Source organism: Mycotypha africana, assembly GCF_025528875.1.
Source record: "Mycotypha africana strain NRRL 2978 chromosome Unknown BDF20scaffold_13, whole genome shotgun sequence".
NCBI classification, from domain to species: Eukaryota; Fungi; Mucoromycota; class Mucoromycetes; order Mucorales; family Mycotyphaceae; genus Mycotypha; species Mycotypha africana.
The window spans coordinates 13,827-41,747 of NW_026515737.1; the positions used below are offsets into that span (position 1 = coordinate 13,827).

Consider the following 27,921-nt stretch of genomic DNA (forward strand, 5'->3'; position numbering starts at 1 on the left):
TTCTCGCCGCAACGAATCTCTGCTTCAGGACCATAAAATATCCCTGTATTGAAAAGGTATCTATATGTGTAAACACACAGAGAGTTGAAAACATTACTGTGTATACTGTATCTCTTATCCTATAATATAATTATTAAAAAAAAACCAATTGTACCTTATACATTTGTCCTCAGTACCAAATATTTGCCAAAACTGTCTCGTTGTTAAGTTATCAACAACTATAACACGGCTCCACATCGGTACAATGTTTTCTTCCTCTATACTATCGTTGGATCCTGTATTTTCCAAGTTTGCTTCGTCGTCAATGTCACTACTTAAACCCTCCAGCTCTTCATTCTCATCCCCAGAAAGGTGTGTGCTGGTGTTTCTTCCATTTCGCTCCTCATTACCAACCTCATTGACCTCATCGTCACTAATGACGATCACTTCATTGACATCTTCAAAAGCGATGGCAGACTGGCTATTTGTAATCTGTCGACGTCTTTGACGATGTATTCTTCCTGCTTGGGAAAAATCCGCTGGTGTTAAAGCTGAATCTCTCCTGATCGCAACAGATCTGTAAGGAATCTCCACTCGATTACTGACATCGTTAAGTGCAGATCTGCGGCGAGATCTGCCAGGGCGTTGACGGTCGACACCACGGCGATGTTCGAAGTTTTCTTGTTGTAAATTGATAAAGTCAGACATTTTAGACAAGCTTTAAAAAAGTAGTTAAAGTAAAATACAAAAAGACTTGAAAGAAAAAACAAAAAAAAAGACAGGGGATCATAAAATCAAACAATAAAAAGTGCGCCCCATGGAATTCGATCCCCTGACCTGCAGTATGAGAAGCTCGCGCTCTACCGCTTGCGCTATAACCGCTGTGCTAAAACATTTATTGTTACCAAATAATATATGAGCACCGAAATTGTACCAATTTCCTTATTAGGCAATTGGATTTTTGCCGGTGATATACCTTCAGAGCTCCATTAGTTTGGAGGGGGGTTTATTAATCATATCAGGTGCAATAGTGATTTGAATTGGAAATTTGTTTGATTTTGTAAAACATTGTAACACTTTTGTGAGTCACTGTACAACATAAGGGAACAAGAAAACTTTATCGTTAAAGATAATCAAGTCTGGAGATTACCCAAACCAAAGAAGAATTCTCAAAAGGCCGATCCCAAGCTTTTGAAGTTTGTGCCTTTCGCGAAACGTGCTGATTTAGTGGAGGACTTTCATAGAGGTTTTGGCCATGCGGGACAAGGAACTGTGTATCAGCTAATGAGGACTAGAGTATGGTGGCCAGGTATGCTGGGGGATATAAGTTACTGGTTAGCAAGATGCCCAGAATGTCAGTTGATGGCAAAGTCAGAGAAGAATCAACATCATGCGCCTATGAAACCATTGGAAGTACCAGCCCCCTTTGCACGCTGGCATTTAGATTTTATTGGTGAATTACCTCAGACGCAAAATGGCTTTCGGTGGATATTGATGGCAATAGATTATGCAGCAAACTGGATAATAGCACGACCTTTAGTGACGGCGAGTGGAGAGGAGATAGTAAAATTTATTTATGAAGAAATATTAATGAAATTTTCCTGTCCAGTTGAAATATGTTCAGATAGAGGCAACAATTTTATGTCAAAAATATTAAAACAATATATGCAGAAAGTACGATGCAAGCACATTTTCACTAGTGCTTTTCACCCGCGAACCAATTCAAAAGTCGAAAGAAATAATCAGACATTTAAGCGTATGTTGACTAAATATGTAAACGGCAAGATTCATAGTTGGGATGAATATCTTGATACAGCCCTCTTTGCGTGCCGTGTGCGTAAACATGCAACGACTAAATTCAGCCCCTTTTATCTGGTATACGGTGTCGAACCCAAGATACCCGGTGATATAACACGTCCCTTCATTGAACCATTTGTGCAAGAGGACCCGGAACTAATTGCAAATGATACTATTACTAGAATCCATGAATTACGTGAAAATCGATTCGTAGCAGAACAAGCAATGCGTGACCAAGCCAAAAAAGACAAAGCAACCTGGGATGAGAAACTGAAGAATCAGATAACTCAAACGTTTAAAATTGGGAATTATGTATTATTAAGACATGAGAATAAGAAAGGCCTGGAATTCAACTGGATGGGTCCATATGAAGTCGTCAACACAAACTATGATTTTAACACATATCAAATCCGTGAAATTGAAGGCAAAACATACAGCCCCTGGGTTCACACAGATAGGTTGCGTCCGGCCCAATATAATGGTGAAACTGTGAAAAAATCATGGTATATCCCTCGTCGAGCTAGGGCAACATAAAAAAAAAAAAAAAAAAACCACCTTCGATCTTCCGACTCTACGATACTATGCTATTCCACAATAACCATCCTTACAACTACTCATTTTGCTGGAAGGGGGGTAATGTCGTACCACAAAATTACGGTATATAAAACTTTAGTAAATGTAACAGTGTCATGTCCCGACCACTGTCTACGGTATCGAAACACGAGTGAGAATTAATTAATTTAAACACAGCATAAACGGCTGTCAACTTAGACTTGAATTGTCGATTAAGCAATTGTTCACAAGTCAAACTGGTATCAGATCCATAACAGTGTAAGAACACGCCTTCACTAATCTCTCATTAGATCCATTAGTACTCATTGGTTGTAACTACATCTTCCTAACATCCTCTATAAGCTCAGCTAACTCTCTGAAAAATATATAAAGCCTTCATGTTCTCAAAATTGAAATAAAAATTTGGACTTTTTCGGTCTCGTTCTATCTTGGTCTATCAAATACTAAAGAATATCTCAAACAGTAATAATCCTATAAGAATACGAATGTTGCAAAAGAAATAAACATCATCCTTTTTCTCCCTTTTAAAATGTCGTGTCCTGAATTTATGATTTACTTTACAGTCTATATTTTTATTTTGAAAAGAAGAGGAAGAAGTACCCTGTATTCTGATTCGAATATCAAGCAGCTTTATACTAGTTACAATACTATGATATGACTGGATATCATCTGTGTCACAAGACAAAAAAGTATTATTGAATTGTATAAAACTTGCACTAATTTGTCGTGTTATAACGGTGATTGAATATTATAGAGCATATAAAAGGAACATGACTCTCTGAATAGAATAAAGAACAATCCTCTTTTTCTCTTTACTAAAACTTTGTGTTTAGTATAAGATTACCCTTGTTTTATCGTTAGCTCAGTGCGCGACAAATTGACGAGGCTATCATTTCAAGCACGACACCAGTTTCCTTAAATCTGTAAAATATTTAAAAAAAATGCGTGGTCGGGGAATCGAACCCCGGCCCTTCGCGTGGCAGGCGAAGATTATACCACTTAACCAACCACGCAAGGTTAAGAGTGACAAGTCCCGTAGCTAATTTATCGGCTCACTACAGCGGGCTTCAAATTCTTGCCCATTTTAGTAGGTCAGATGTCAAAACCCTCGGGCATTTGTGCCTTCGGTCCAAGCCATCCGGGCATGCACCCTTTCCTTTGTCTTTCTTCCCTTTTGCTATTTATGGTATTTACCTCTATGCTTATGAAAATGTTTAACTATGAATTCAAGATCAAATTACACAAATGACTATTTATATATATTTTTTTTATGTTTATGTTAACTTAGGGCAATTTGCACGATATAAAAGGACTTAGGATTTTTAATATAATAAAATAGGCTCTTCGACCGCAAAAGTTTTTTTCTTAAATTTTTTTTTACTTAGACTATTTTTCTATTTCTTAAGGTTCGCTTAAGGGGGAGGGATACACACTCAAATGGTTCCCAATTATCTAACCGATAATTCTGACACAATAGGGCCCCCTCACTTGACAAGAGTGTCGCCCGCGCGAAAAGTTTTGTCTTTATATACTTTTCAAACCAAATTCTAAATAGCACGTGATCCCCCGAATTCCCATACACTTTGTACACTTACTGCATTGAAGGCAGGTTTAAATATAAACTTTGTCCACCTAATATAGTAAATCTTACAAGAAAAATCCAATAACAACAAAAAGTAAATACAAAAAGAGAAAAAGAACATAAAACAAAACAAAAACAATACAAAAAACTTCTTAATTGCAAAAAAAAAGCAACAAAAAAAGAAAAACAAGTGAACTCGTTTACCCACACACCTAAAAGAAACAACCCAATTCTCACAGTTCACACACCTCCAATGCCCCCAAAAAAATCTCCGATGGATAACCTTCTCCGCGATTTGGCACCTTCCACCCAAACCGCCATACAACGATTTTTATTGGTCCAACAGAAGACTGTATGTACCAAATGTATCAAAACTGGTACCCTCAGCTACACGGGGAATACCACTGATACGCCAGCCCAACCCCTCTTTGGGTATGATATGTAGATAAATCTCATATACCAAATTCAGTAATAATGTGTTATACAATATTTCGATGAAAAAATCCTAGTAAAATACAATCATTATAATGCAAACTTATTTATTCATCAATAATCATACTATTATCACAAACACTTCTTTTATTATCCACTTTTAAGATATAGGCGTACTCAAATTTATTGCCATTTTCTAATTTTACATTTACAAGAACCAAGTTATTTTTTTTATACTTAAAAGTAATGTCTGTAATATTATATTGATACTTATTATTTTTAAAAACCTGTTGAGGAACAAATGAAGTTTTAAGATCTTTAATAAACTTTTTATTCAAAAATGGATTATTTTCGGACATGAGTATAATTATGTTATTTTATTTTTATATTAATAGGATATTCAATTTGTTCAATCTTTTAGAAACTCTTGCCAAATATTTTTTGCTTTATTATTTCTTCTCCATTGATATTCTTTTATATGCAAGAAGATATTTTTATTATTTCTATGAATAGGTAATAAGTTTCTTTTGAATGCACTCCATGTGCTCTCTATTGATTGTGTATGAACTTTAGTAATAGGATTCACAAAATTTTTTGAATGATTCACAGTTTGATGATAATATCCATTATTTTTTACATTATTATAACCCTTCCAACAATCTGTGTATATTATGGTGCCTGGATTAACATACTTTTTTATTATTTGATCTATTTTGACAGAACTTCTTTCTTTTATTGGTAGCATAAATAATTTCTTTTTATGTATATCTATATTTCTTTCAATACCACCGATTATCCATGCTCCATCAATTCTTCTCCCTCGGTTATATTTTCTTTTTGCACTCTTAGTTTCATCTATTTCTACTATTATACCAGGTCCACCTATCCTTTTATGAGGTGTCATCAACTGCTTATTTTTGATATATTCACGAAATAATTTTTTATATCTCACAACAGTATTTTTATCTATATCTAATACATTTGAAATGAATGATCCAGATACTTTTCCAAGAAATAGATATAACAAATGCAATTGTATATTTAAAGGTAATTTCATTTTATTAAAAATGGTTCCATTCAATGGTGATTTTGCTTTTCTGCATTTATAACTTCTACAGACAAACATCTTTTTATTTAAATTTAGTTTTGTTTTTTCAGAACATTTTTCACATTTTTCATAAGAGTTAATATAATTATTTTCTATTAGATATAATAATGCTTTTTTATCATCTTCGAAAATATACTTTAAATCTTTGTATGATTCAACAAACATTATGAGCACATTTTATATTTGTAATGGTTATTCAATTTTTTGACCTTAAATTATGCATCAATTCATACTCCGATACCTGAGATCTATGTGCATAGTGGCATACAAATCGGTATGTCGCCAATTGTCGAACCTGCATGAGAAGTAAACCATCCCGCAAACAAACCCAAGACCTGTTACAACCATTACAGATTGCTGACCGTCCATGGGATTCTATCAGTATGGATTTTATAACAAGGCTCCCCATTTCAAAAGGATTCGACACCATTTGGGTAGTAGTTGAGGCTAAAGTAAAGTATATGGCCACCGCCTGAAAATGCGTTTTCTCGAGGAGTTGAAACCTTCCTAAAAAGGAAGGTGTCGGAGTTCGGAGTTCCAATATGGTCTGGGCAAAATATAACAATAAGTTCGTTACACAACATTTATCAATATTAATATTATTTTTGAAATAAGTAAAAAATGAATTTCTGTAAATAAGAAAAATAAAAAGTAATAATGAAACGTATTTTGATTATTCATAGTCATAATGACCTGATTATGTCAATAAACTAATCTGTTTAATAGTTCATAATATAAAATACTATTAAATAAATATTTTTCCTGATAAATAAAAATAAAAAAACAAAAAAAAAAAATAAAAAAAACATCTTCTAGCGTTTATGGGTTTTTGGGTAATATAAAACCTAGAATATTTATTCTAACAATTTTTATTGAAGATATATTTTTTCCTTCCGTTTCTCATTTATCATTTTTTGATTAACAACGTTGCTATTTCCCGCAACCCCAGAGTATAGCTTGATTCATGCCACTATGCACATAGATCTCAGGTATCGGAGTATGAATTGATGCATAATTTAAGATCAAAAAATTGAATAACCCTTACAAATATAAAATGTGCTCATAATGTTTGTTGAATCATACAAAGATTTAAAGTATATTTTCGAAGATGATAAAAAAGCATTATTATATCTAATAGAAAATAATTATATTAACTCTTATGAAAAATGTGAAAAATGTTCTGAAAAAACAAAACTAAATTTAAATAAAAAGATGTTTGTCTGTAGAAGTTATAAATGCAGAAAAGCAAAATCACCATTGAATGGAACCATTTTTAATAAAATGAAATTACCTTTAAATATACAATTGCATTTGTTATATCTATTTCTTGGAAAAGTATCTGGATCATTCATTTCAAATGTATTAGATATAGATAAAAATACTGTTGTGAGATATAAAAAATTATTTCGTGAATATATCAAAAATAAGCAGTTGATGACACCTCATAAAAGGATAGGTGGACCTGGTATAATAGTAGAAATAGATGAAACTAAGAGTGCAAAAAGAAAATATAACCGAGGGAGAAGAATTGATGGAGCATGGATAATCGGTGGTATTGAAAGAAATATAGATATACATAAAAAGAAATTATTTATGCTACCAATAAAAGAAAGAAGTTCTGTCAAAATAGATCAAATAATAAAAAAGTATGTTAATCCAGGCACCATAATATACACAGATTGTTGGAAGGGTTATAATAATGTAAAAAATAATGGATATTATCATCAAACTGTGAATCATTCAAAAAATTTTGTGAATCCTATTACTAAAGTTCATACACAATCAATAGAGAGCACATGGAGTGCATTCAAAAGAAACTTATTACCTATTCATAGAAATAATAAAAATATCTTCTTGCATATAAAAGAATATCAATGGAGAAGAAATAATAAAGCAAAAAATATTTGGCAAGAGTTTCTAAAAGATTGAACAAATTGAATATCCTATTAATATAAAAATAAAATAACATAATTATACTCATGTCCGAAAATAATCCATTTTTGAATAAAAAGTTTATTAAAGATCTTAAAACTTCATTTGTTCCTCAACAGGTTTTTAAAAATAATAAGTATCAATATAATATTACAGACATTACTTTTAAGTATAAAAAAAATAACTTGGTTCTTGTAAATGTAAAATTAGAAAATGGCAATAAATTTGAGTACGCCTATATCTTAAAAGTGGATAATAAAAGAAGTGTTTGTGATAATAGTATGATTATTGATGAATAAATAAGTTTGCATTATAATGATTGTATTTTACTAGGATTTTTTCATCGAAATATTGTATAACACATTATTACTGAATTTGGTATATGAGATTTATCTACAGTGACTCACAAAAGTGTTACAATGTTTTTAAAAATTTTAATTTTTCGACTTTTTCATGCATTCTTCCCCTTGAGCACATACTTAAGCACTGATTTTTTTTTGCGATATGGAAAGTAGTAGTTCTAAGCTATTCAGTGATATAGCTTGTGTTAGGATTCATATACATTTGCTTGAGCACATTCGACATTCGCAATCTGTAGAAATTCAGATGGTTGAAATGATGAATGTTTACAGAGCCTTCTTTCCCCAGGATTTTTCGAATTTATTGAGTTTCAGCAATCTATCAGGGGTCAATTTAATGTTGAGTATCATGTTTTGTCAAACTTGTACCTTTTTGCTTTTCGATTAGCTACATTACTTTACCCATTCACAAAAACCGCAACATTAGACAAATCTCAACATGCGTCCCGTACCTTACGATAAAAAAAATGATATTTTAGCTAGACTGCGTACAGGAGAGTCTCATAGAAGTATCGCCAAAAGTTTAAAGGTATCCAACGTCACTGTTGGTAGAATCGCTAAAGCTAATGACATTGCATGCAACGAAAAGACCGGCCGTCCTAGGTTAATCTCGGATCGTCTCGAGAGAATGATCGCAAGATCGTTCTACTTAGGGCAGTTCATAACAGCAGTTGATGCTGCCAGGAACCTGCGGGGTCAAGGAGTAGATATTTCTCCACAGACCATACGTAGGGTCCTGAAAAGATCCGATTTCGATTCAAGGATTAGAAAATCAGCATTGCCATTAACGAATGATCGAAGAAAGGATCGGTTGAAATGGGCGAAAGCCCACAAACACTGGACGGTTGATGATTGGAAGAAAGTCGTTTTTAGCGACGAGACCAAAATCAATCGTCTTGGATCGGATGGGAAACAGTGGACTTGGGTAAAGAAGGGAGAACCCATCAAGGAGCACAACGTCAACTACAAGTATAAAGGCGGAGGTGGCAGCCTCATATTGTGGAGCTGCTTCACTCAACATGGTCCTGGCTTCATTGCCAAGATACAGGGGGGAATGGACTCGCAATTATATTGCGAGATTCTGAAAGGCGACTTCATGGATACACTAAAGGATTATGGCCTGAAATTGAAGGACGTTATCCTTCAACAGGATAATGATCCTAAACATACGTCCCAATATACCAAAAAATTCTTTAAAAAGCACAAGATAAATGTTCTAGATTGGCCTTCTTATTCACCAGACTTGAACCCAATCGAAAACTTATGGTTTTACCTGAAGTGCAAGCTAGCTGCTTATGACACCCTACCCAAGAATATGGACGAACTCTGGCAAAGAGTAGGAGACGTATGGTACAATAAAGTTACAGCCGATTTATGCCTAAAACATATCGAAAGCATGCCAAAAAGAATTGAAGCTGTTATAAAAGCCAAAGGTGGTCAAACAAAGTACTAACTGCACGTTTAAATAAATCTGACTATCACAAAAATGAAAATTTTACGCATATGCAAATTAAGCTCTATAGTTTAAGTAATTCCAAAGAACGCTAATATGTTTGAAAGTTATATCATTAGAAACCCAACAATATATACTTTCTAATGATATTAGTTTGGAGGGGGGTTTATTAATCATATCAGGTGCAATAGTGATTTGAATTGGAAATTTGTTTGATTTTGTAAAACTTTGTAACACTTTTGTGAGTCACTGTACATATCATACCCTTGATTCTGTATTATTTATTTATTATGGAGTGTGTTCCACACGATAGCCGGTAGCTGCCATAATATCATCTATCCACAATGGATAGCTTACCTTCTAATATATTACATTCCAGAATCTTCTTAATAACCTGATACCATTTCATTATTCAACAAGTTGAATTATCAGAACATTTAGATACTGATTCTTCCATTCGATTTCATATCATAGAAAATAAAAAAAAACAATTTTTTTTTCTTTCCGTCTGGTTTAAAAACACTTTGTGTTTTCCTGATTTTAATGAAATTAAAATCTTTAGTATCCAAAGGATACGTTTTAATTTATAAAAAATAAAGTACACCAAGTGGTGTACCAAAAATTAACAAAGTTAATTTTCCAGAAGGGTCTTTCAGACCCGACAGAAGGTGTCAAAGACACCGTTAATATTTTATAAAAATAGGACCAAAGGTCCACCAGAAGGAATCAAAGATTCCGTTAAGAAATTTAAAGAATATTAAATTTTAATAAATTAAAATTTTATGGATTCAAAGAATCCACCAGACGGAAAGAAAAAAAGAAAAATATTCTTTAGAATAAAATCATTTACAAGAAAGGAAATAGTTTGTGTTACGAATGGATCCTCATAATTACCCATGGTCTGTGTAACCATAAATTTTTAGCAACTAGACTACTGTAGGTGTCATGTCCCGACCACTGTCTACAGTATCGAAACACGAGTGAGAATTAATTAATTTAAACACAGCATAAACGGCTGTCATCTTAGACTTGAATTGTCGATTAAGCAATTGTTCACAAGTCAAACTGGTATCAGATCCATAACAGTGTTAAAACACGCCTTCACTAATCTCTCATTAGATCCATTAGTACTCATTGGTTGTAACTACATCTTCCTAACATCCTATATAAGCTCAGCTAACTCTCTGAAAAATATATAAAGCCTTCATGTTCTCAAAATTGAAATAAAGATTATCTGACTTTTTCGGTCTCGTTCTATCTTGGTCTACAAAATTACTTAAGAATATCTCATGCTACAGCTGAATTCTCGTATTGACATGAAGAACACTTACTGTGACCTTCCTGGTGCTATCATTTATTTGACTACTAAGCCTGGTGTGGTATTCGCTAGTTTTAATTATGAAGTAAAAGGTAAAGAATAACACAAGAGAAAATAAACACGAAAGCTTAACGAAATCAAACCACCGTCTTTATTTCTCTTTCAAAAACAAACTAAAGAAAAAGAAAAGAAAACTAAAATTACTGCTATTAATAAAGACTTATTGTGTTTGCTGTCTACGAAATGATTGTATCGGGATCTATAGCTGACACTGATGTATTATGGTCAAATAATACTCAGTGAATCAGAGGTTTCCGTAAAAGAATAGGTCTTCCCTTTAGGTGGATAATTACTCGTCCATCCCAGAGCGGATTGATTTGTAATGTGCTATCCTGGCAGATCCAGGGTGATCATGCAGCTACATCTATAATCCAATATCTATCGGCCACCAGTTGTGTAGCTCAGATACTGTGGGAATGATTATAGATGTTGGCTAGGAAGAGATATTCGTGCGTGGTGTTCTTTTGATTGCGTGAACAGTTATTGTGTTAATAAAGAGTGATTGAGCCTTTTTTATCTCCAACCATACTTTATTTCCAGAACAGGGAGCAGTACCGTGACCTACTATGTTTTGGTTGTTGAATCAATATATCCTACGAGTACATACAGTGACTCACAAAAATGGCTCAATGTTTTGGGAATTTTGCATAATTTGTACTTCTTCTGCTCATACTGACAGTAATCTCTGTACCAATCTAGTAAAACGCTTACATATTGTGGTATTTGACGACTTGTGGAGTTAAATATCACTTAGTTAAAACAATAAAAAGTTAACGAGATCAAACTAGTACGTTTTATTTTCCATCAAGTTAAGTTCAAAGAGAAGAAAAATATCTACTGCAAAAATTTAAATATCTTCTTCATATTGCGGAACCTAGAAACTGGCAGCTGAGTTATTCTACTCAAAGAAGACGTACGTCTTCTGAACCGTAAAAGAATAGAATTCTCCCTTGAGGAGATTACGCATCTACCCGGAGCGGGTGGACTTGCAAAAGTATCCATGGCTTGATCTAGTGATCATGCAACTAGCCTATTTTCCCGTGCTAACCATTATGTAGCACTGCTTGCAGGAAAATAGAATTAATTAGGAAAATAGTATTCGTGCGTGGTGTTTGAGTTGAGTGAACAGTTATTGTAAAGGATGATCACAACCTATTATCTTGTAATCATTCTTTATGCCGAAGGCAGAGAATAGTACTTATAACCTATTATACCTTGGTGTTGAATCAATATATCCTGCATGTCCATATATTAATTCTACTATATATCCTATGTCATATAGTAACGTATTATAGCAAAATAAGTAAACTATATATCCTAAATGACAACCTGTTCAGCCTTATACGAGGTAGCTAATCTCGTATAAGAGTCATCACTTATTCTATATTCGTTTCCTACTCTACTTTATATTATTTCAGCAGTAATGAGGTGTGAGGATCTTGTATAATTTGTATACGAGGTCTCCACATCTCATATGATGCTGTCAACTAAACACAACACTTAATTCACGGTACTCATATATTAGAGTTTATGTAGTTTCTAATTATTTCTGGTTTGCAATATTGTATAATTCATCTTTATCCTTCATAAAGTGAATTATATCTTTAATATTTGTATATCATCTACCCTCAAATACGACACATATATGAAAAGAGCATCTTCCTAGCTTTCTAATAACACAATTTACACTAATTTGTGCATGACGTTTATATATGGTGGTAGACCGATAAAGCTGAGATATACCAAATTTCATTGAGTTTTTGTTCCTTTTATTTGCTGTAAAAGAGAAACTGTGTAAACTAGTACTTCGTCCAGCCCCCTTTAGCCTTAATAACGGCTTCGATTCTATTTGGCATGCTTTCTATATGCCTCATGCATAATTCGCGGGTGACTTTGTTATACCAAACATCGGCTACACGTTCCCAAAGCTCCCCAAGGTTCTTCGGTGCACTATCGTATGAAGCAAGCTTGCATTTCAAGTAGAACCATAAATTCTCGATTGGATTCAGGTCCGGGGAGTAGGAAGGCCAGTCAAGAACATTTACCTTATTTTTACGGAACCATTCTTTAGTCACTTTGGCCGTATGCTTGGGATCATTATCCTGCTGAAGGATGATGTCCTTCTTCTGTAGGCCATAATCTTTTAGGGTCTCCAAGAAGTCCCCCTTCAGAATTTCGCAGTATAACTGCGCGTCCATCCCCCCCTCTATCTTGGCAATAAAACCAGGTCCATATTGGGTGAAGCAGCTCCACAACATCAAGCTTCCTCCACCTCCTTTATAAGCGTAGTTGATATTGTGGGCTTGGAGAGGTTCTCCCTTTTTGACCCACGTCCACGTCTTTCCATCTGATCCTAGACGATTTATTTTGGTTTCGTCGCTGAAAACGACCTTCTTCCAGTCTTCAACCGTCCAATTTTTGTGAGCCTTTGCCCATTTCAACCGATTCTTGCGACGTTCATTAGTCAATGGCAATGCCGACTTTTTGATCTTCGAATCGAAATCAGCTGATTTGAGGAATCTGCGTATCGTTTGTGCAGATATTTCATATCCTTGTCCTCGAAGGTTCCGGGCAGCCTCAACTGCAGTAATAAATTGCCCAGTATAGAAAGATCTAACGATCTTTCGACCGAGCAATGCGCTGATCTTTGCAGGTCTGCCCTTCTTGCCATTAGATGCACATGCAAGATCGGTAGCAATTCTGTCAACTGTTGCACGCGAAACGCCCAGAGACTTTGCAATATTTCTGTGAGAATCGTTTCCATTCAGTCTGGAAATAATATCCATTTTCTTATCGTAAGGAATAGGTCTCATGTTGCAATTAGTGTTAATGTAGTTGAAATGTGGGGTAAAGGTAATCGATGGAATCTAATGAAAGTTGTAATGGGAATTTCAGGGGAAAAATGAAACATAGAGCTGCTTAATTATGCGAAATACAATATGCGAAACTGTCTGGCCCTTAAAATACATTTTTTGTTGTGTTTTTTGGAAGTTCATTGGTGATTCGTGAATTTATGCAAAATGCCCGATTGTCGACATTGCAACAATTCATGTTCGTAATTGCAGATGAAGTGGTGCGATGTCAACGAAACTTATACCAATAGTACTTGTGGTATTGCTCTTTACTGTCGTATAGCTAAAATTAAGCTAAAAATACTCATTGTCTAGCTACAGTGAAAAAACCGCAAAATGCAGAAACATTGAGCCATTTTTGTGAGTCACTGTATAATCCGTTGAAACCCATTTACTGTTATACCCCAGGATGGCACTATCAAATGGATTTATGCGGTCCTTTTCCCATCACAACCAACGGCAACACATATATTCTGGTTCTCATCGATGTCGCTACTCGCTTTCTTATCCTACGTCCCATTTGTGATAAGTCTGCTAAAACCGTGGCTGAAGAACTCATTTCCATCTTTTCACTTGTCGGTTATCCTCGTATCATTCACTCTGACAATGGCACTGAATGGAAAAATCAGATCCTCAATACTCTATGTGAGGCTATGAAAATTGACAAACGTTTGAGTACAGCTTACTATGCTCAAAGCAATGGTGGAGCTGAACGTGCCGTTCAAAACACAAAGAAATTGCTCTCTAAACTAATCCTTGGCAATTCTGAAGACAATTGGGATATGATGATCAATTCTGTACAATTGATGCTCAATTGTAAAATATCCAAACGTTTACTTACTAGCCCTTTTAACTTGATGTTCGCTCGTAAAATGTCCAATGAGTATCCATTACTCCATGACTCGAACGTTAACATTGAACCCATGTCGAATGATGAACTTCTGCAACGTATACAATACATGTCAGATGTAGTCTTTCCCGCAATCAAAGAACGTACTGAGATATACAACAAAATGATGAAAGGTCAGTTTGACAAAAAGCATCGTTTGGTTGATTTCCCTGTCGGTAGTTATGTTGTGGTTCAAAAGAAAGGCATTCAGAAATCTCTTACACCTCAATATGAAGGTCCATATGAAATCATTCGCAAAACTGAGGCTGGTAATTACACTCTCCGTGACGAAATGGGTGTTGCTTCCTCTCGCGATTATACACCATCTGAATTAAAGTTGGTTTCGCAAGATGCACTTGTTTCTCAGGATGACGTCTACAGTGGGTGAAAAAACTGTTCACGTAATTGCTGATTTCAGACATTTTGAGCTCTGTTGAGACGAAAATAAGCGATATCCAGGTCAAAATGGTATCATTCAAAAGCTTAAACTCTGCTTTACAAGTACCTCTATTATCGAGCAATTTCATTGGCGCTAAGTTTAAATTCGATTGAATTTACTAGGAGACCTCACGTGAACAGTTTTTTCCAAATTACTGTAGAAACCTTGCATCAGACTTTTTGCGGAGACTGAACAGGGTAGAATTAAAATAATTTTAGCGGGGTGTTAAATGAGGGCAGGGGTGCCTGAAAGATTATAAAGGTACCAAAAATTCACAACTTTTTTACACTTTTCTTTCCCATTTTCATTACAACTGATACCTACCTATAATTATGACTCGTACACTCTCTACTGCCGTTCAAATAGAACTTAAGGCATTACTTGCGAAAGAAACATCTATTGCAAGCATCCAGAAGAAACTTGGAATATCAAAAGGGGTGATTTCCAAGTATAGCAATAAGTGGTTCCCTAACAGACAACGTCAAGCAGGTGGTAGACCGGTTATTGTAGCGGAGAAAAGTAAAGCTGTGGTTCGTCGCAAGCTATTAACAGGGTCTATAAATACTGCCCAAGAGGCCCATAAAGCCTTTCTTGATTTGGGTTACGATTTGACTTACAAAACGTCCATAAACGCTCTCAAATCTATGGGTTTTCATTCTGGTATCAAACAAAAGAAGCCTTTCATCAGCGAGAAGAATAGAAAGAAGCGTTTGCGATGGGCCAAAAACCACCAGTATTGGACAGTCGACGATTGGAAGCGTGTTGTGTTCTCAGATGAGACGAAAATCAACGTTTGGGGGTCTGATGGTTGCAAATACTATTGGACTAGACCAGGTGACCCACTTAAACCTCACCATCTTGATATTACTGTCAAGCATGGGGGCGGCCATATCATGGTTTGGGGTTGTATGACCTACTATGGACCTGGTTACGCATGCCAGATATACGATGGGACCATGAAATCCGAGGATTACCAGCATATTCTGGACACAACACTTAGGGATACCATGGAGTACTATGGATTAGACTGGCAAGAATCGTATTTCCAGCACGATAATGACCCCAAACACACATCCAATAGCACTAAAAAGTGGTTTAAGGAGCACAAGGTGAACGTAATCGACGATTGGCCTCCTCAAAGTCCCGACTTGAATCCAATCGAGCACCTCTGGCACCAGTGTAAGGTGCGTTTAAGTATGTATGAGAGAAGGGCAGCTGGGGTCCATCAATTATGGGAAAGATTCGACGCTGAGTGGAACAAAATTACGGAGGAGGAGTGTAGAAGGTATATTGAAAGTATGCCAGCTCGTATACAAGCAGTTTTGGAAGCGAATGGTGGCCATACTAGATACTAGTTAACATTGGAAAAAACTGTTCACGTGTTTAGAAATCTTCGACGGAATTTTCCTCTTAATAAAATAGCTCGATTGAAACTCCGAAATACATTTCTTTTATAGAGATTTTTTTGGGCTATCTGCCAGTATTAGTTTCATCGTCGTAGATGTTGATTAGCGTGAGCTAGAAGGGAATATAGCGCATTTTGCAATTTACGTGAACAGTTTTTTCACCCACTGTATGAATTCGACAACATTGTTGGTCATCGTGGCTCTCCAGGAAAACGTGAATATCGTGTTCGTTGGAAGAATTACGGTCCTGAAGATGATACATGGATTACTGCTGAAAACTTCACTGACCCACAATCCATTGTGGAATATTGGCGTCATGTTAAAGGTAGTGTGCCTAAACAAGATTCTGTACTGTTAAACCAGTTAATGTCTGGTGAACATGACTACTCCACGGTGGAATTGACAAAGAATGGCCCGTTGATTGAACATGTTGAGCAATTTGCTGATGCGATCACGGATGTACCCAATTCTCCCATTGCTCTTCAACAACAACAGAAATCTTTTAAACGTCCCACTCGCCGTACAAAAGTGGTAGCGAATAATCCTGCCCATCAAGCTTTTCGTCGCAGTCCTCGTGGTCGTTCCATGCGCACATTTGAACCTGCCATTGACAAAACTCGCTTCCGCAAGTAATCAATCACTTCTGTCATGTACATCTAATGTCTTTCACTAGTGAAAACAAATAAAAAAGTACAAAACCAACAATGAACCCTACAAATTTTTATTTTTTTTTTTTTTTTTGTATTCCATTTGCACAATTGCAATACGTCACACATTTTGACAATCTGCCAATTGCATTTGTCTACAACAAACTCACTTAAACCATCTTACTGCTTTCCCATCTACCTCATCTACTATTCTCCATCGACGCTAAGTTGCATCTTTTCAGATCAACAACCGTCTAACGGGGGGGGCAATGTCGTATTTGAGGCACGATGGCAATATTATATGAGTAAATTACTCAAAACGTCTAACGAAATGTAAAATAAAACTTGATCTCAGATATGAGTACTGCTCATATCTTCGTTCCCGTTTGGTAAGCGGTGTGTTCGATTGTATACATTTGAACCTTAGATCAAATGTATAACAAATAAAGATAAGATAAGAAAAGAATATGGATTAAGGACAATTCTTATGTGAGATTAGCTACCTCACATAAGACTTGAACAGGTTATCTTTATGAAATATATTTTACTTAGGTTATCTATGGCTATATGACATTCAGATATAGCAGGATTGGTATATGTACTCGTAGGATATATTGATTCAACAACCAAAACATAGTAGGTCACGGTACTGCTCCCTGTTCTGGAAATAAAGTATGGTTGGAGATAAAAAAGGCTCAATCACTCTTTATTAACACAATAACTGTTCACGCAATCAAAAGAACACCACGCACGAATATCTCTTCCTAGCCAACATCTATAATCATTCCCACAGTATCTGAGCTACACAACTGGTGGCCGATAGATATTGGATTATAGATGTAGCTGCATGATCACCCTGGATCTGCCAGGATAGCACATTACAAATCAATCCGCTCTGGGATGGACGAGTAATTATCCACCTAAAGGGAAGACCTATTCTTTTACGGAAACCTCTGATTCACTGAGTATTATTTGACCATAATACATCAGTGTCAGCTATAGATCCCGATACAATCATTTCGTAGACAGCAAACACAATAAGTCTTTATTAATAGCAGTAATTTTAGTTTTCTTTTCTTTTTCTTTAGTTTGTTTTTGAAAGAGAAATAAAGACGGTGGTTTGATTTCGTTAAGCTTTCGTGTTTATTTTCTCTTGTGTTATTCTTTACCTTTTACTTCATAATTAAAACTAGCGAATACCACACCAGGCTTAGTAGTCAAATAAATGATAGCACCAGGAAGGTCACAGTAAGTGTTCTTCATGTCAATACGAGAATTCAGCTGTAGCATGAGATATTCTTAAGTAATTTTGTAGACCAAGATAGAACGAGACCGAAAAAGTCAGATAATCTTTATTTCAATTTTGAGAACATGAAGGCTTTATATATTTTTCAGAGAGTTAGCTGAGCTTATATAGGATGTTAGGAAGATGTAGTTACAACCAATGAGTACTAATGGATCTAATGAGAGATTAGTGAAGGCGTGTTTTAACACTGTTATGGATCTGATACCAGTTTGACTTGTGAACAATTGCTTAATCGACAATTCAAGTCTAAGATGACAGCCGTTTATGCTGTGTTTAAATTAATTAATTCTCACTCGTGTTTCGATACTGTAGACAGTGGTCGGGACATGACATTACCCCCTTCCAGGTTGGAACTAATCTTTCTGGAGATGTCGATGGTAGATCTCGAAATGGTGGAGAAGTGAAATGTCAAGGAGTGAAAAATGCAAGTGTTTGAAATTGCGAAATTTGTGACTGCATTGTATGATGGCAAAGTTGTTGCTGAAGAAACAAACTTGGATAAAAAGTTTGCTTTTTTCAACGTAACTTGTGAGAAGATTGCAATGGCTGCATCGATCGGTAGTGGACATTGGCAGAGCTTTTACTTGTGATTCAAGCAGTAGCATGAGCGATTTTTCAGGACAGCCTTTGTTTGTTTGTTTGTTTATTTCACTTGACGACGAGCCCAGTATTTTCTAATAGTGTTGATATCGTCGAAGTGTGAGGCAGGTTCCCAAGTATCATCATCTTCCACCGATTAACTGAGAGCAGTGTACTATTCATGGTAGCAAAAAAAAGATATATGAGAGTCATGCTAGCATGAAGTTTGCGTGGTAGAATGCATAATGCTCGCAAATCCACCACGCAATTTGCGTGCCACCACAAAGTAAAGCTGGTATAGCCGATGCTACCACGCAGGTTGCGTGCTCCCATGAATAGTGCACGGGCGTAGACTTTAATTATTTGAGATTTCCGCTCATATTCTGGACTTAATCTTACAAAAAGAAGAAGTTGTACCACCAACTCTCATAAACGAAACTACAATTGGCACTCCCCTTTTAAGAATTTGCGCTTATGCTTGTTTCTTTCTCTTTTAACTATTTCGGCCTACTAAAAGAAAACATAACGAGATGTTGACAATGGCAACAGGAATGTTCCTATTCGCGCAATGTCTTTCACAATTATAAGCGACATACCAGTACATCTTGCGAAAGGAAAAGTGTAAGAATATAGAGCGTAGAATGCGAAAGCACACGCATTCATTGGCAGCAGTGAACAGCAGGCAACTTTGTTTTTGTCTGAATGTTTGGACGAGATGTCGACATGAGCTCAGCATGGATCTTGAAATCGCAAAGTAAGCGAAATGAGAATCGTTAAAGGAAGAAAAAGCCAGCTGTAGTAAATATAAGTGGATGGTATATATAATATTTATTTACTAATATTAGGTGGATATAATAAGTGATATTGTAAATTATGAAGGCAAGAAGAGATTAGAGACCTTGCCTGGATTTTTCAACAGTTTCTCAGACAGGGCATCGCCAGGTGTCACAACGTATTTGAAGGATGAAACAAAGCACGCTTCAACATCATCATCATCATTAGCAGGCTTTAAAACAGAAACGAGACCGACAGGACAGACAACATCATTACAATCGATTACAACATATCGATTGGTTACTGACGCACCAAGTGACTTTACTCGTGGAATGTAACTATTCGTAGGAGATAGGGAACCTTCCAGCAATTCACCAAGGATGTAAAAGCTTTCTGGTCTATCGTCAATCTTGAAATTAAAAAAGGTCAAGACTTTAACAACATACCAACATTCTTGCGATTTGGAAATACGACTATTATCGACAAATTGCGATGAAGGCATAATTAATACTAAACAAATGCATATACTGTAAATGTGAATAGACAATGCACATACCCTCGATGATATACATTATGGGCGTATCGAAACAACACATGGTAGCCACTTCTGCTGATATTTTTGTTTTTTTGTCGGTAAAATTCTGATTGATAAACAACATCATCCTTCCACATTCTTCCGGAACACTTAATAGGATATAACAGCTCAGCGGAAGAGAACGCTGTATTAGATTGAGTCTGGCATTTGATGCGACCAATATAATGAAGCAAGGATATGGCAAGTGTACAAATGTTGAGGGCGCTGTTGATGTGCAATTTTGTTTGCTTGCTTGTACTGCCTAGAACAATGTCAAAAGCCTGGAATGGCGACCAGAGTTGTGGCTTTGTTTTGTCTAGTGAGGGATAGTCGCGAAAGCTTTGTGGATCGGACTGTTTGGCAAAAGGAGCATCAAAATCAATGATACCGGAACTTTGAAGGAAAGACAGCATGTTCTCGATTTCGATAATATTGCCAGCGTTCTCACCTGCATAACGAGCTGCATTCATTACTCGTTTCAGCGCACCAATCTTTCGCTCCATGGCTCTTGTACTATAGGCCTTTAAACTACCTTGTGCTTTTATGAATTCAGGAATATGGGAAAGCATATGGAGGTTGATGCGGAATAACGTTTTTGAGATACGCCGCTGTAACAAGCATGCATCAAGAAAGCGGAAAAAGGCTTCGATATTATTACGGATGGTGGTAAGCTGTTCTTCTGATATAGTCCACTGAGTCGCCAATTTGACAGCATGACAAAGCTTATTAAGTGCTGTTGCTGCATCTACATCCATAAATGCTGGCGTTATCAACGTTGGTACAATATTAATCAGCCAATTTATCCAGTCGGTACTACGATATTGACCTTTCAGTCTATCGCAGATGTTGATACCCTTCCATGATGCATGGAATTGAGGGGGGATTTCAGCTCTCGACATATCAGTAGCTTGCTTTATAAGAGGACCATAGCTTCGACATTTTAGAAGGAAAGGATAGGTGTCGGCATTTCCATTATACTTGTACTTCGAATTGAATGGAGGGGATACAACTTCATGGATTAGTCGAGCAACGTTTGTAAACAAGTGGAATTCGTCCATTAGCTGAAAGTGAGCATTAAAAGTACAAAAATCGCCAAACATGTTACGACTATGGATTCCCCAATTGCAACTCTCCTTGGATGTCTACCAACAATTAAAAGACTTTAAGATGAGTATTTTGTACCACAAAAAGCTACTATCAAGCATCTAAGGGCTTACATCGTTCACTTCTTCTGCCAATAGATTAGCTATCGTGCGTAGCTCCTGGTGTCTTAACGGGAAATACATAGTGGATTTCGGCTTTCCTTCGTCTTCAGCATGCTGTCCTTCAGCTAGACAATATGAAATGATTTGAAAAGTTTTGTTAGCGACGGAACGTGTAGCAAAATCTGACGTGTGTATCTTACTTTTGCACCACTTGCAACCGTATAAACCTTGATGACCTATTGTAAGTTCAGAAGGAAACAATAATGATTAGAGCAGTGCAACAGAGCTGAAACAGTTCGGAAAAATGTTAACATCGCTAAAACGTTACCCGAATGGTTCATCAACTTAGATGCTTCCATCAAGTCCGAAGCGACTCCAAGGCAGTACACATTAGCTTCAGTAATATATTCACCGTTTCTGAAAACTCGCAGAGGTTTCTTTTCCAGCTCCTTTAGTTCATCACAAATCGGTTTAAGAAAGCTCTTGATATCTTTTGCGCGATTGCCGTATAAAACAGCCAAAGGAATGACATTACGTTTGGTGAGTCTAAAATAAGAATATATAATGGTATTATTGTATTAGAAACTCTAAAGTGTATCCTGATAAAGTTGGCACGCCTAGGCTTCAAAGATAAACACAATACCTCTCAGTTGGTGGAAGATTTAGAACAATCGCGTTGATAAGCACCATGGCTGTTGAGCTCGATTTTGATGTGAAGCCATCCATATTAATGATGATAAAGATGTCATGCTTTTTCTTACCATAACCATGCGACTTTAAGAATTTCTGATACACCTCACCCGAGAATATATCACGATACACTCTGTCATTATCTTCGTTTTCCTGGAAGGCTTGTAGATTAAACTCTTCACTGCGATACTCCAATGCCTCACGCACTTCATCACACGCCAGCATTTGTGAAAACTTGTCTTTCAAGGACACCATTTTCAAGAACGTCTTTTTTACAGAACCCCGAGACTTCTTACAAATCGGACACTTGTCTTTATCATAGTCCGCAACAGCATCATACAAGTAGCAACCATTACTGCACATTTCAAGCTCACGAGCGAAAGGAAGAGGTAGCTTTTCACGAATCAAAGCCAATGTAGCACGCAATATCAGTATATCATAGTTGACATATCTTGATTGGACTATGAAAAGGCAAGGTGTTCGTTAGCGTATATTGTACTTCAAGCGGTAAGCAGCCTAGCCACTGTTGTATAATGGAATGGAATGCTGATGCTTACTATTGTTTTCTGCTAAAACTTTTGCAATATAGCTGTTGATGACGGTAATTAGCTCGTTACTGCTTTGAATGCTGATACCGTTATCCTTGAAGATTTGAAAACATCTAATACTATGAATTTCGGACGTAGTGAATGGATTCCTTGGTATTTGGACTGAACGCTCAATATATAAAGCTGATGATGGAACAGTGGACTCATAATCTCTGGGAAGAGGCATCATCTGAACGGTGGTTACATCTTGGTGGGCATCCACAACTGCAGTTAAAAAGAATATGTTAAAAAGAAAGGGTTAAGTATGCAAAGGGTCGGTCATCCATACTTTCGAACTGAGTGACCTCCTCACTTCAAGAATACTTACTCTCCATATCATCTATCTGGCCGTCGTAGCCCTCAAATACATCGTCATCTGAGTCATTAAACAATCCATCCTCAACACTTGCGTCCAACTCTTCATCAATATCATCTTCAGTCTTATAGTAACCGGTAACTTCATCATCAAATTCCTGGAAACTGAAAGCGCTCTCATCGATATCTGTTGGAACGGCGGAAACATCTTGTACTGCAGAAGAGATACGATTATTAGATCTGCTAATTCTCTTCTCTCCAGAAAAAACAGCCCAAGCGTCCTTTTTGAAAGAAACAGGAAGAGTACTGTGTCTACTACGGAAAACGCGTTTCTTGATATTTCTAGTGGTGTTTGACATAATGATAGACAGATCAAGATGGATTGGAAGGCAAAAAAGTTAATAATTTGACATGTGTACAAGAAACTCATTATATACATTTTGAAATTCGTACGTCTAGTTTGCTGTTTCTCCCGTTGCCAAGGTATAGCAATACTTGTGCTAGCTTGGTGCTTTTTGTTACTTCCGGTAAATTACGAAAGCTTCAAGGTGAAGGTAACTGTAATGCCCAACTGATCTGAGCTGCTATTGGATTTTGGATGTATAGGTATGGCAACTTGTTTGTTTGGTTTTGTTTTTTTTTTTTTTTGCCTTTTTCGTTCTGAGAGCCCTTCCTAATAATTCATTTTTTTGTAACAGGTCAGACTGCCAAGCTGCTGGAACGTTAAACGGCACAGATCAAAGTTTTTTTTTCCTAAACTGTAAACTGTAAACAAAACCCGTAAGCCTCCGATCGGATTCAAAATCGTTTGTACCTGAAAAAATGGCGGGGAACAATATTAATAGTACAACGGTAAGATCATCCGTAAATTTCTTATTCTCTTTTGACGGTAGCAGTTGCTAAACATCTGCTTTTATGTTTATTTTTGGCAAATTATCAAATAACTCTCAATTCAGATGAATGAGTAAATAATGACTATTTATAGCTCTCTAACACTTTTATTGGTACAGTACGATACACGTATAATATACCAACATTAACAATTCCTATGCACAACATCCGGATGTTTTGCAATTGCTATGTGCGGAGTGCCGTTGTGCCAACACCAAAGATACAACGAAGATGCAAAGATGAACAAAGTGGAGAAACGTATGACACGACTCAATATTTAATAGCCAAAATTGACATACACAACTTTTCTTCATTCTCTAGCCATAGTTTTCGCTTACTCTACATCTCCTGTATTAACATGAACACCAACAACATGAACGGAACCTCCTCCTCCTCCCCTTTCCTTGACGTTTTCACTGCTGATGATACCACTTCTACTGAGATTATCACCAACCGAATGATTTATGACAAATTGCTTGAAATCCAAGCTGCTGTCCAAAATCCCCAAAGCTTACCACCCTCCAGTGTTGCTGGTAATCAACAAGGAGCAAATCTTGTTACCAGACATCATTGTTCCTGCTGCATTCTTCGTCGTGGTGGCAACATCCTTGGTTTGGATGCCCCTGTATCATTGGGCATAGATGGTAATAAGATAATATTTCATCTCGATGTTATACTTTACATTGAGAATGACAGTGCTGTAAACATACAGAGCTAACAATAATTTTGCTTTTTAACTTAAATTTAAACAGTTTTCGACAAAAATGCATTCAGTATTCTCGCGGGTGACCTCACAGCTCAAGAACTGAAACACTTGTTGGATACTCTCAACGATGGTGGCAGGACATTCGAGAGTGTCTCAGCAAAGTCTGAAAAGGCTGAGTGCTTAAGCATGACTGTTGAGGCGCTTCGCAGAAACTTTCGTTGGATGCACCAACCTGAAGAAGTCATTTTAGAAGAAGCAAACCGTCGCTTTGAAGTTACGTACTACTACTGTAAGGTTTTCGTACGCTTCCATCTTTCGGGTGATAAGGAGTTTAGGTGGATGGATCTCAGTAGGGGAGATCAAAACAAGTATATCGTTGCGTTCGAAGAAATGATGAGGCGCATCACCAGCTCTGATGATGTTAGCGTAACGGTGAACGATGTCATTCCGTTGGACGTCTGCAAGAAAGGCTGGGCTGCCCGTAATCTGTTGCGGTATTCTATCCGCAACCTCCACCGCAAGGCAGTTACGGGTACTTCCAATAATGTCCCTCCTGTCACCGGCCGCAGAAACCGTGCTCCCTCCCACAAACAAAGGGTAATAATCATAACCTTGAGCCGTTGATACAATGTTTGTAAAATATGGGAACTAAATCTTTTCTTCTTTTTCGAAACAATACCTATTAGGATGAATCGACGGGTGTTAGCGACATCAGCAGCAGTTCTTCCACCCTTAGCTATTTGATCGATAGCATGAATGTCGGTAACAATGATCATGCTTCTGCAGGAGGTTTTGCTGACTTCAGCATTGGTGTACCTGGTGACCAGTCAACATTTTCTGGTGTTATTGCTGACGCTACTAGTAGGCAAACAGGAGATGAGAGAACTGCGTAAGTAGCCAAGGAATTAGGGTGCATTCAGCATTATGATCAGTGAGGGATAGCTCTAGCTACATGGTGGATGATACATTTTCTTTAATCAATGCAACTAAGCGATAAGTCACTTTCTGCTATCTTTTGAATAGACACGGCGTAGTTCTTTTGGATGATCCTGAGTCTGCTAATGGCGTCATTGAGACACCAATTGTTGCTGGTACCAGAAAAAGGCCTTCTTCTCGTCTTGATGGCACTGCCAAAAGAACCCGGGTGATGACGCTCGCCACCTCTGCTGCTTATGTCAACAGAAGCATAAATGAAGAATAACGATGGTTCTTTTTTTTCTGCTTGGTGCTTCCTTTACCAATTTCAGTTTTTAACCAATAAACAAAGGTACCGATATTTCTCTGTGCGACCATTTGGGCTTTTATTTTCGTTTCAAATACAATTATTTTTTAAGATGTGGGGGTGGGGGCGCCTTCTTCTTTCACTTTCTTTTTACAAGGGCTCTTAAAAGCTAACAAAATACTGTTATTACATCTCAGCTTTTCTTTCATAATCTGCTCATTTAGCCACATCACCGACAAGATGCACAATGAACCGTAACATCTGAGTAATTAAGGCACGCTCATCTTTGCCATTACATTTTTGCTTATAGTTTACCTTATTTATTCAACTTAGGGCTGACGAAGTCGTATGAAGAGAGTGAAGTAACGACGTCAAATACGCATAATGCCGATTATCTCATTTAGCGTTGCGAACAACAACTAAATAATCTTTCCAAGCAGGTATTTTATTATTGCCCCAGATCAAATACTACTCTTCGTTTTACTTTTACAACTCATGGTCAGCAGACGTTATGTACTTATACCATATCTTCAATTGACACTTTTTTTCTATAGAACTCAAGCTTGTGGCTTTTGACCAAACCCTTTCTTCAACTGTTTCATGTCTTCCATCCGCTGGGCCAATACCAACGCTCTCAAGTACAGTTGCAGCCTCCATTGCAAAAAGGAAAACACAGTTATATTTATGGTTGCAAGCAATCTGTTTCGTACATATCAGGTAATCATACAACATTATTTTTTATTTCATAACCTTATACCACCAACTTATTCATTTGTTTTACTTCTTTCTTCTGCAATAAATAAAAGTAGTAGACTGTAAGAATATTGATGAAACCCGGTTGTCAGGTAAAAATTGTCACTGTCATTCATACTGGACCTTCGTCAAACAAATGAACCACACGCTTACTTGTAGAAGTACTTTATTTTGCTGTAGGAGTGTCTAAGGACAATATGTGAACAAACAGACCGGCTACTTCTTTGCAACTGTGGGATTTTGCAATTTTCAGTAACTTATTAACGCTCATATTTCAAGCAATAATGCCGTACAAATTGCGTTATTACACTTAGACACATACTGTAACCAATTGATAATCCAACCCCTGTGCAATTTAGTAACTTTCAAATAGCATGAGAGCTCGTTATATTATACAATATATTGTATCATGAAGTTAGAGTAGCCTATAAGTAATCAATAAATAACCCTGAAATAAAGCTATAATATGATTTTCTGGCTGTACAGTAAGCAGCAGCCACCCATGTAAATAATGTACTAGGCTGACAAATGTAAGGACAAAATAAAAGCGTGCCACCATGAGGGTTTCATTGAACCACGCGCTATTCATGCTGGCATCGTTATTGCTTTCTACCATGAAAATTGCGCGGTAGCATGTTTAAGTCGATTTAGCATGCACTATTCATGGTAGCATGAACTTTGCGCGGTGGCACGCATCCCACGCATCGTTGCATGCTAGCATGCTATTTTCAACGCAATTTGCGTGCTACCATGTTTAATGCACGGTGAAAATGTAAACGGTGTAGGTGATTATGTGCTTTTACGTCATGAAAGCAAGAAAGGGCTCGAGTTTAATTGGATGGGTCCTTATGAAGTTATCAACGTGAACTATGATTTCCATACGTATCAAATCAGGGAAATTGAAGGGAAAACTTATGCCTCTTGGGTCCATACAGACCGTTTACTTCGCGCTCAGTATGATGGTAGTAAGGTAAAAAAATCCTGGTATATTCCACGACATGCTAGGGCTAAATAGACAATAAAAAAAAAAAAAAAAAAAAAAAAAAAAACCACATTCTCTCTCTCTCTTCTTCTTCGTTTGCTTCGATCCGTTTCTTGTGTAAACAGCTAATGGACTCCCCCATGGATACCCTTTTTTCTGGAAAGGGGGTAATGTCGTGTTACCCCAATAATTAGTTCAGTTTAGATGTAACATTCAAAGATATAAAATGTAGAATAATCCAATAATGAATAAAGTCATTCTTTCCTCTGCTTCTGACAATAATCCTACCTTTGTGGTATTAGTATATAGTCTTATCGTAGCTTCGTGCACGACATTAGTAACCTAATGTAACAATAGAATAGTATAAAAGACAAATAAATGAAATAAAGATAAAGGTCAAGTTTTTCTTTGATCTCTCTAAAAATCAGGATCCTATTAGTGTGATAAAAAATAAGTAAAGTAAATAAGAAGCTATCCTATCAGACGCGACACGTGCACAAAGCGACGAAGA

The 27,921-nt window shown here is 36.7% G+C and overlaps 3 protein-coding genes, 1 non-coding gene and 1 pseudogene across 5 annotated transcripts; 1 reads left to right on the forward strand and 4 right to left on the reverse strand.

Annotated features, from left to right (window-relative positions):
* Window positions 1-788: 788 nt before the first annotated feature.
* Window positions 789-861, reverse strand: BDF20DRAFT_t156 (annotated as a pseudogene). Its single transcript has one exon. The product of its transcript is annotated as a tRNA-OTHER (tRNA).
* A 2,430-nt stretch (window positions 862-3,291) lies between these two features.
* BDF20DRAFT_t155 lies at window positions 3,292-3,362 on the reverse strand. Its single transcript has one exon. It is a non-coding gene; the product is annotated as a tRNA-Gly (tRNA).
* Window positions 3,363-19,582: 16,220 nt separating this feature from the next.
* Window positions 19,583-20,041, reverse strand: BDF20DRAFT_897470 (uncharacterized protein; the record flags this gene model as incomplete). The annotated part of the gene is made up of 2 exons (XM_053082552.1): window positions 19,583-19,788; window positions 19,825-20,041. Coding segments are annotated over 2 exons (423 nt in total), but the record flags the coding sequence as incomplete, so codon positions are not given.
* Window positions 20,042-20,346: 305 nt separating this feature from the next.
* Window positions 20,347-21,794, reverse strand: BDF20DRAFT_788191 (uncharacterized protein; the record flags this gene model as incomplete). The annotated part of the gene is made up of 3 exons (XM_053076145.1): window positions 20,347-21,166; window positions 21,344-21,500; window positions 21,593-21,794. Coding segments are annotated over 3 exons (1,179 nt in total), but the record flags the coding sequence as incomplete, so codon positions are not given.
* A 1,832-nt stretch (window positions 21,795-23,626) lies between these two features.
* On the forward strand, window positions 23,627-25,751 carry BDF20DRAFT_991511 (uncharacterized protein). The gene is made up of 5 exons (XM_053085349.1): window positions 23,627-23,708; window positions 23,813-24,391; window positions 24,500-25,050; window positions 25,140-25,342; window positions 25,477-25,751. Exons 2-5 carry the CDS (start codon window positions 23,905-23,907, stop codon window positions 25,652-25,654), a joined length of 1,419 nt encoding a protein of 472 aa, XP_052931410.1. The 5' UTR covers window positions 23,627-23,708; window positions 23,813-23,904; the 3' UTR covers window positions 25,655-25,751.
* The last annotated feature ends 2,170 nt before the right edge of the window (window positions 25,752-27,921 follow it).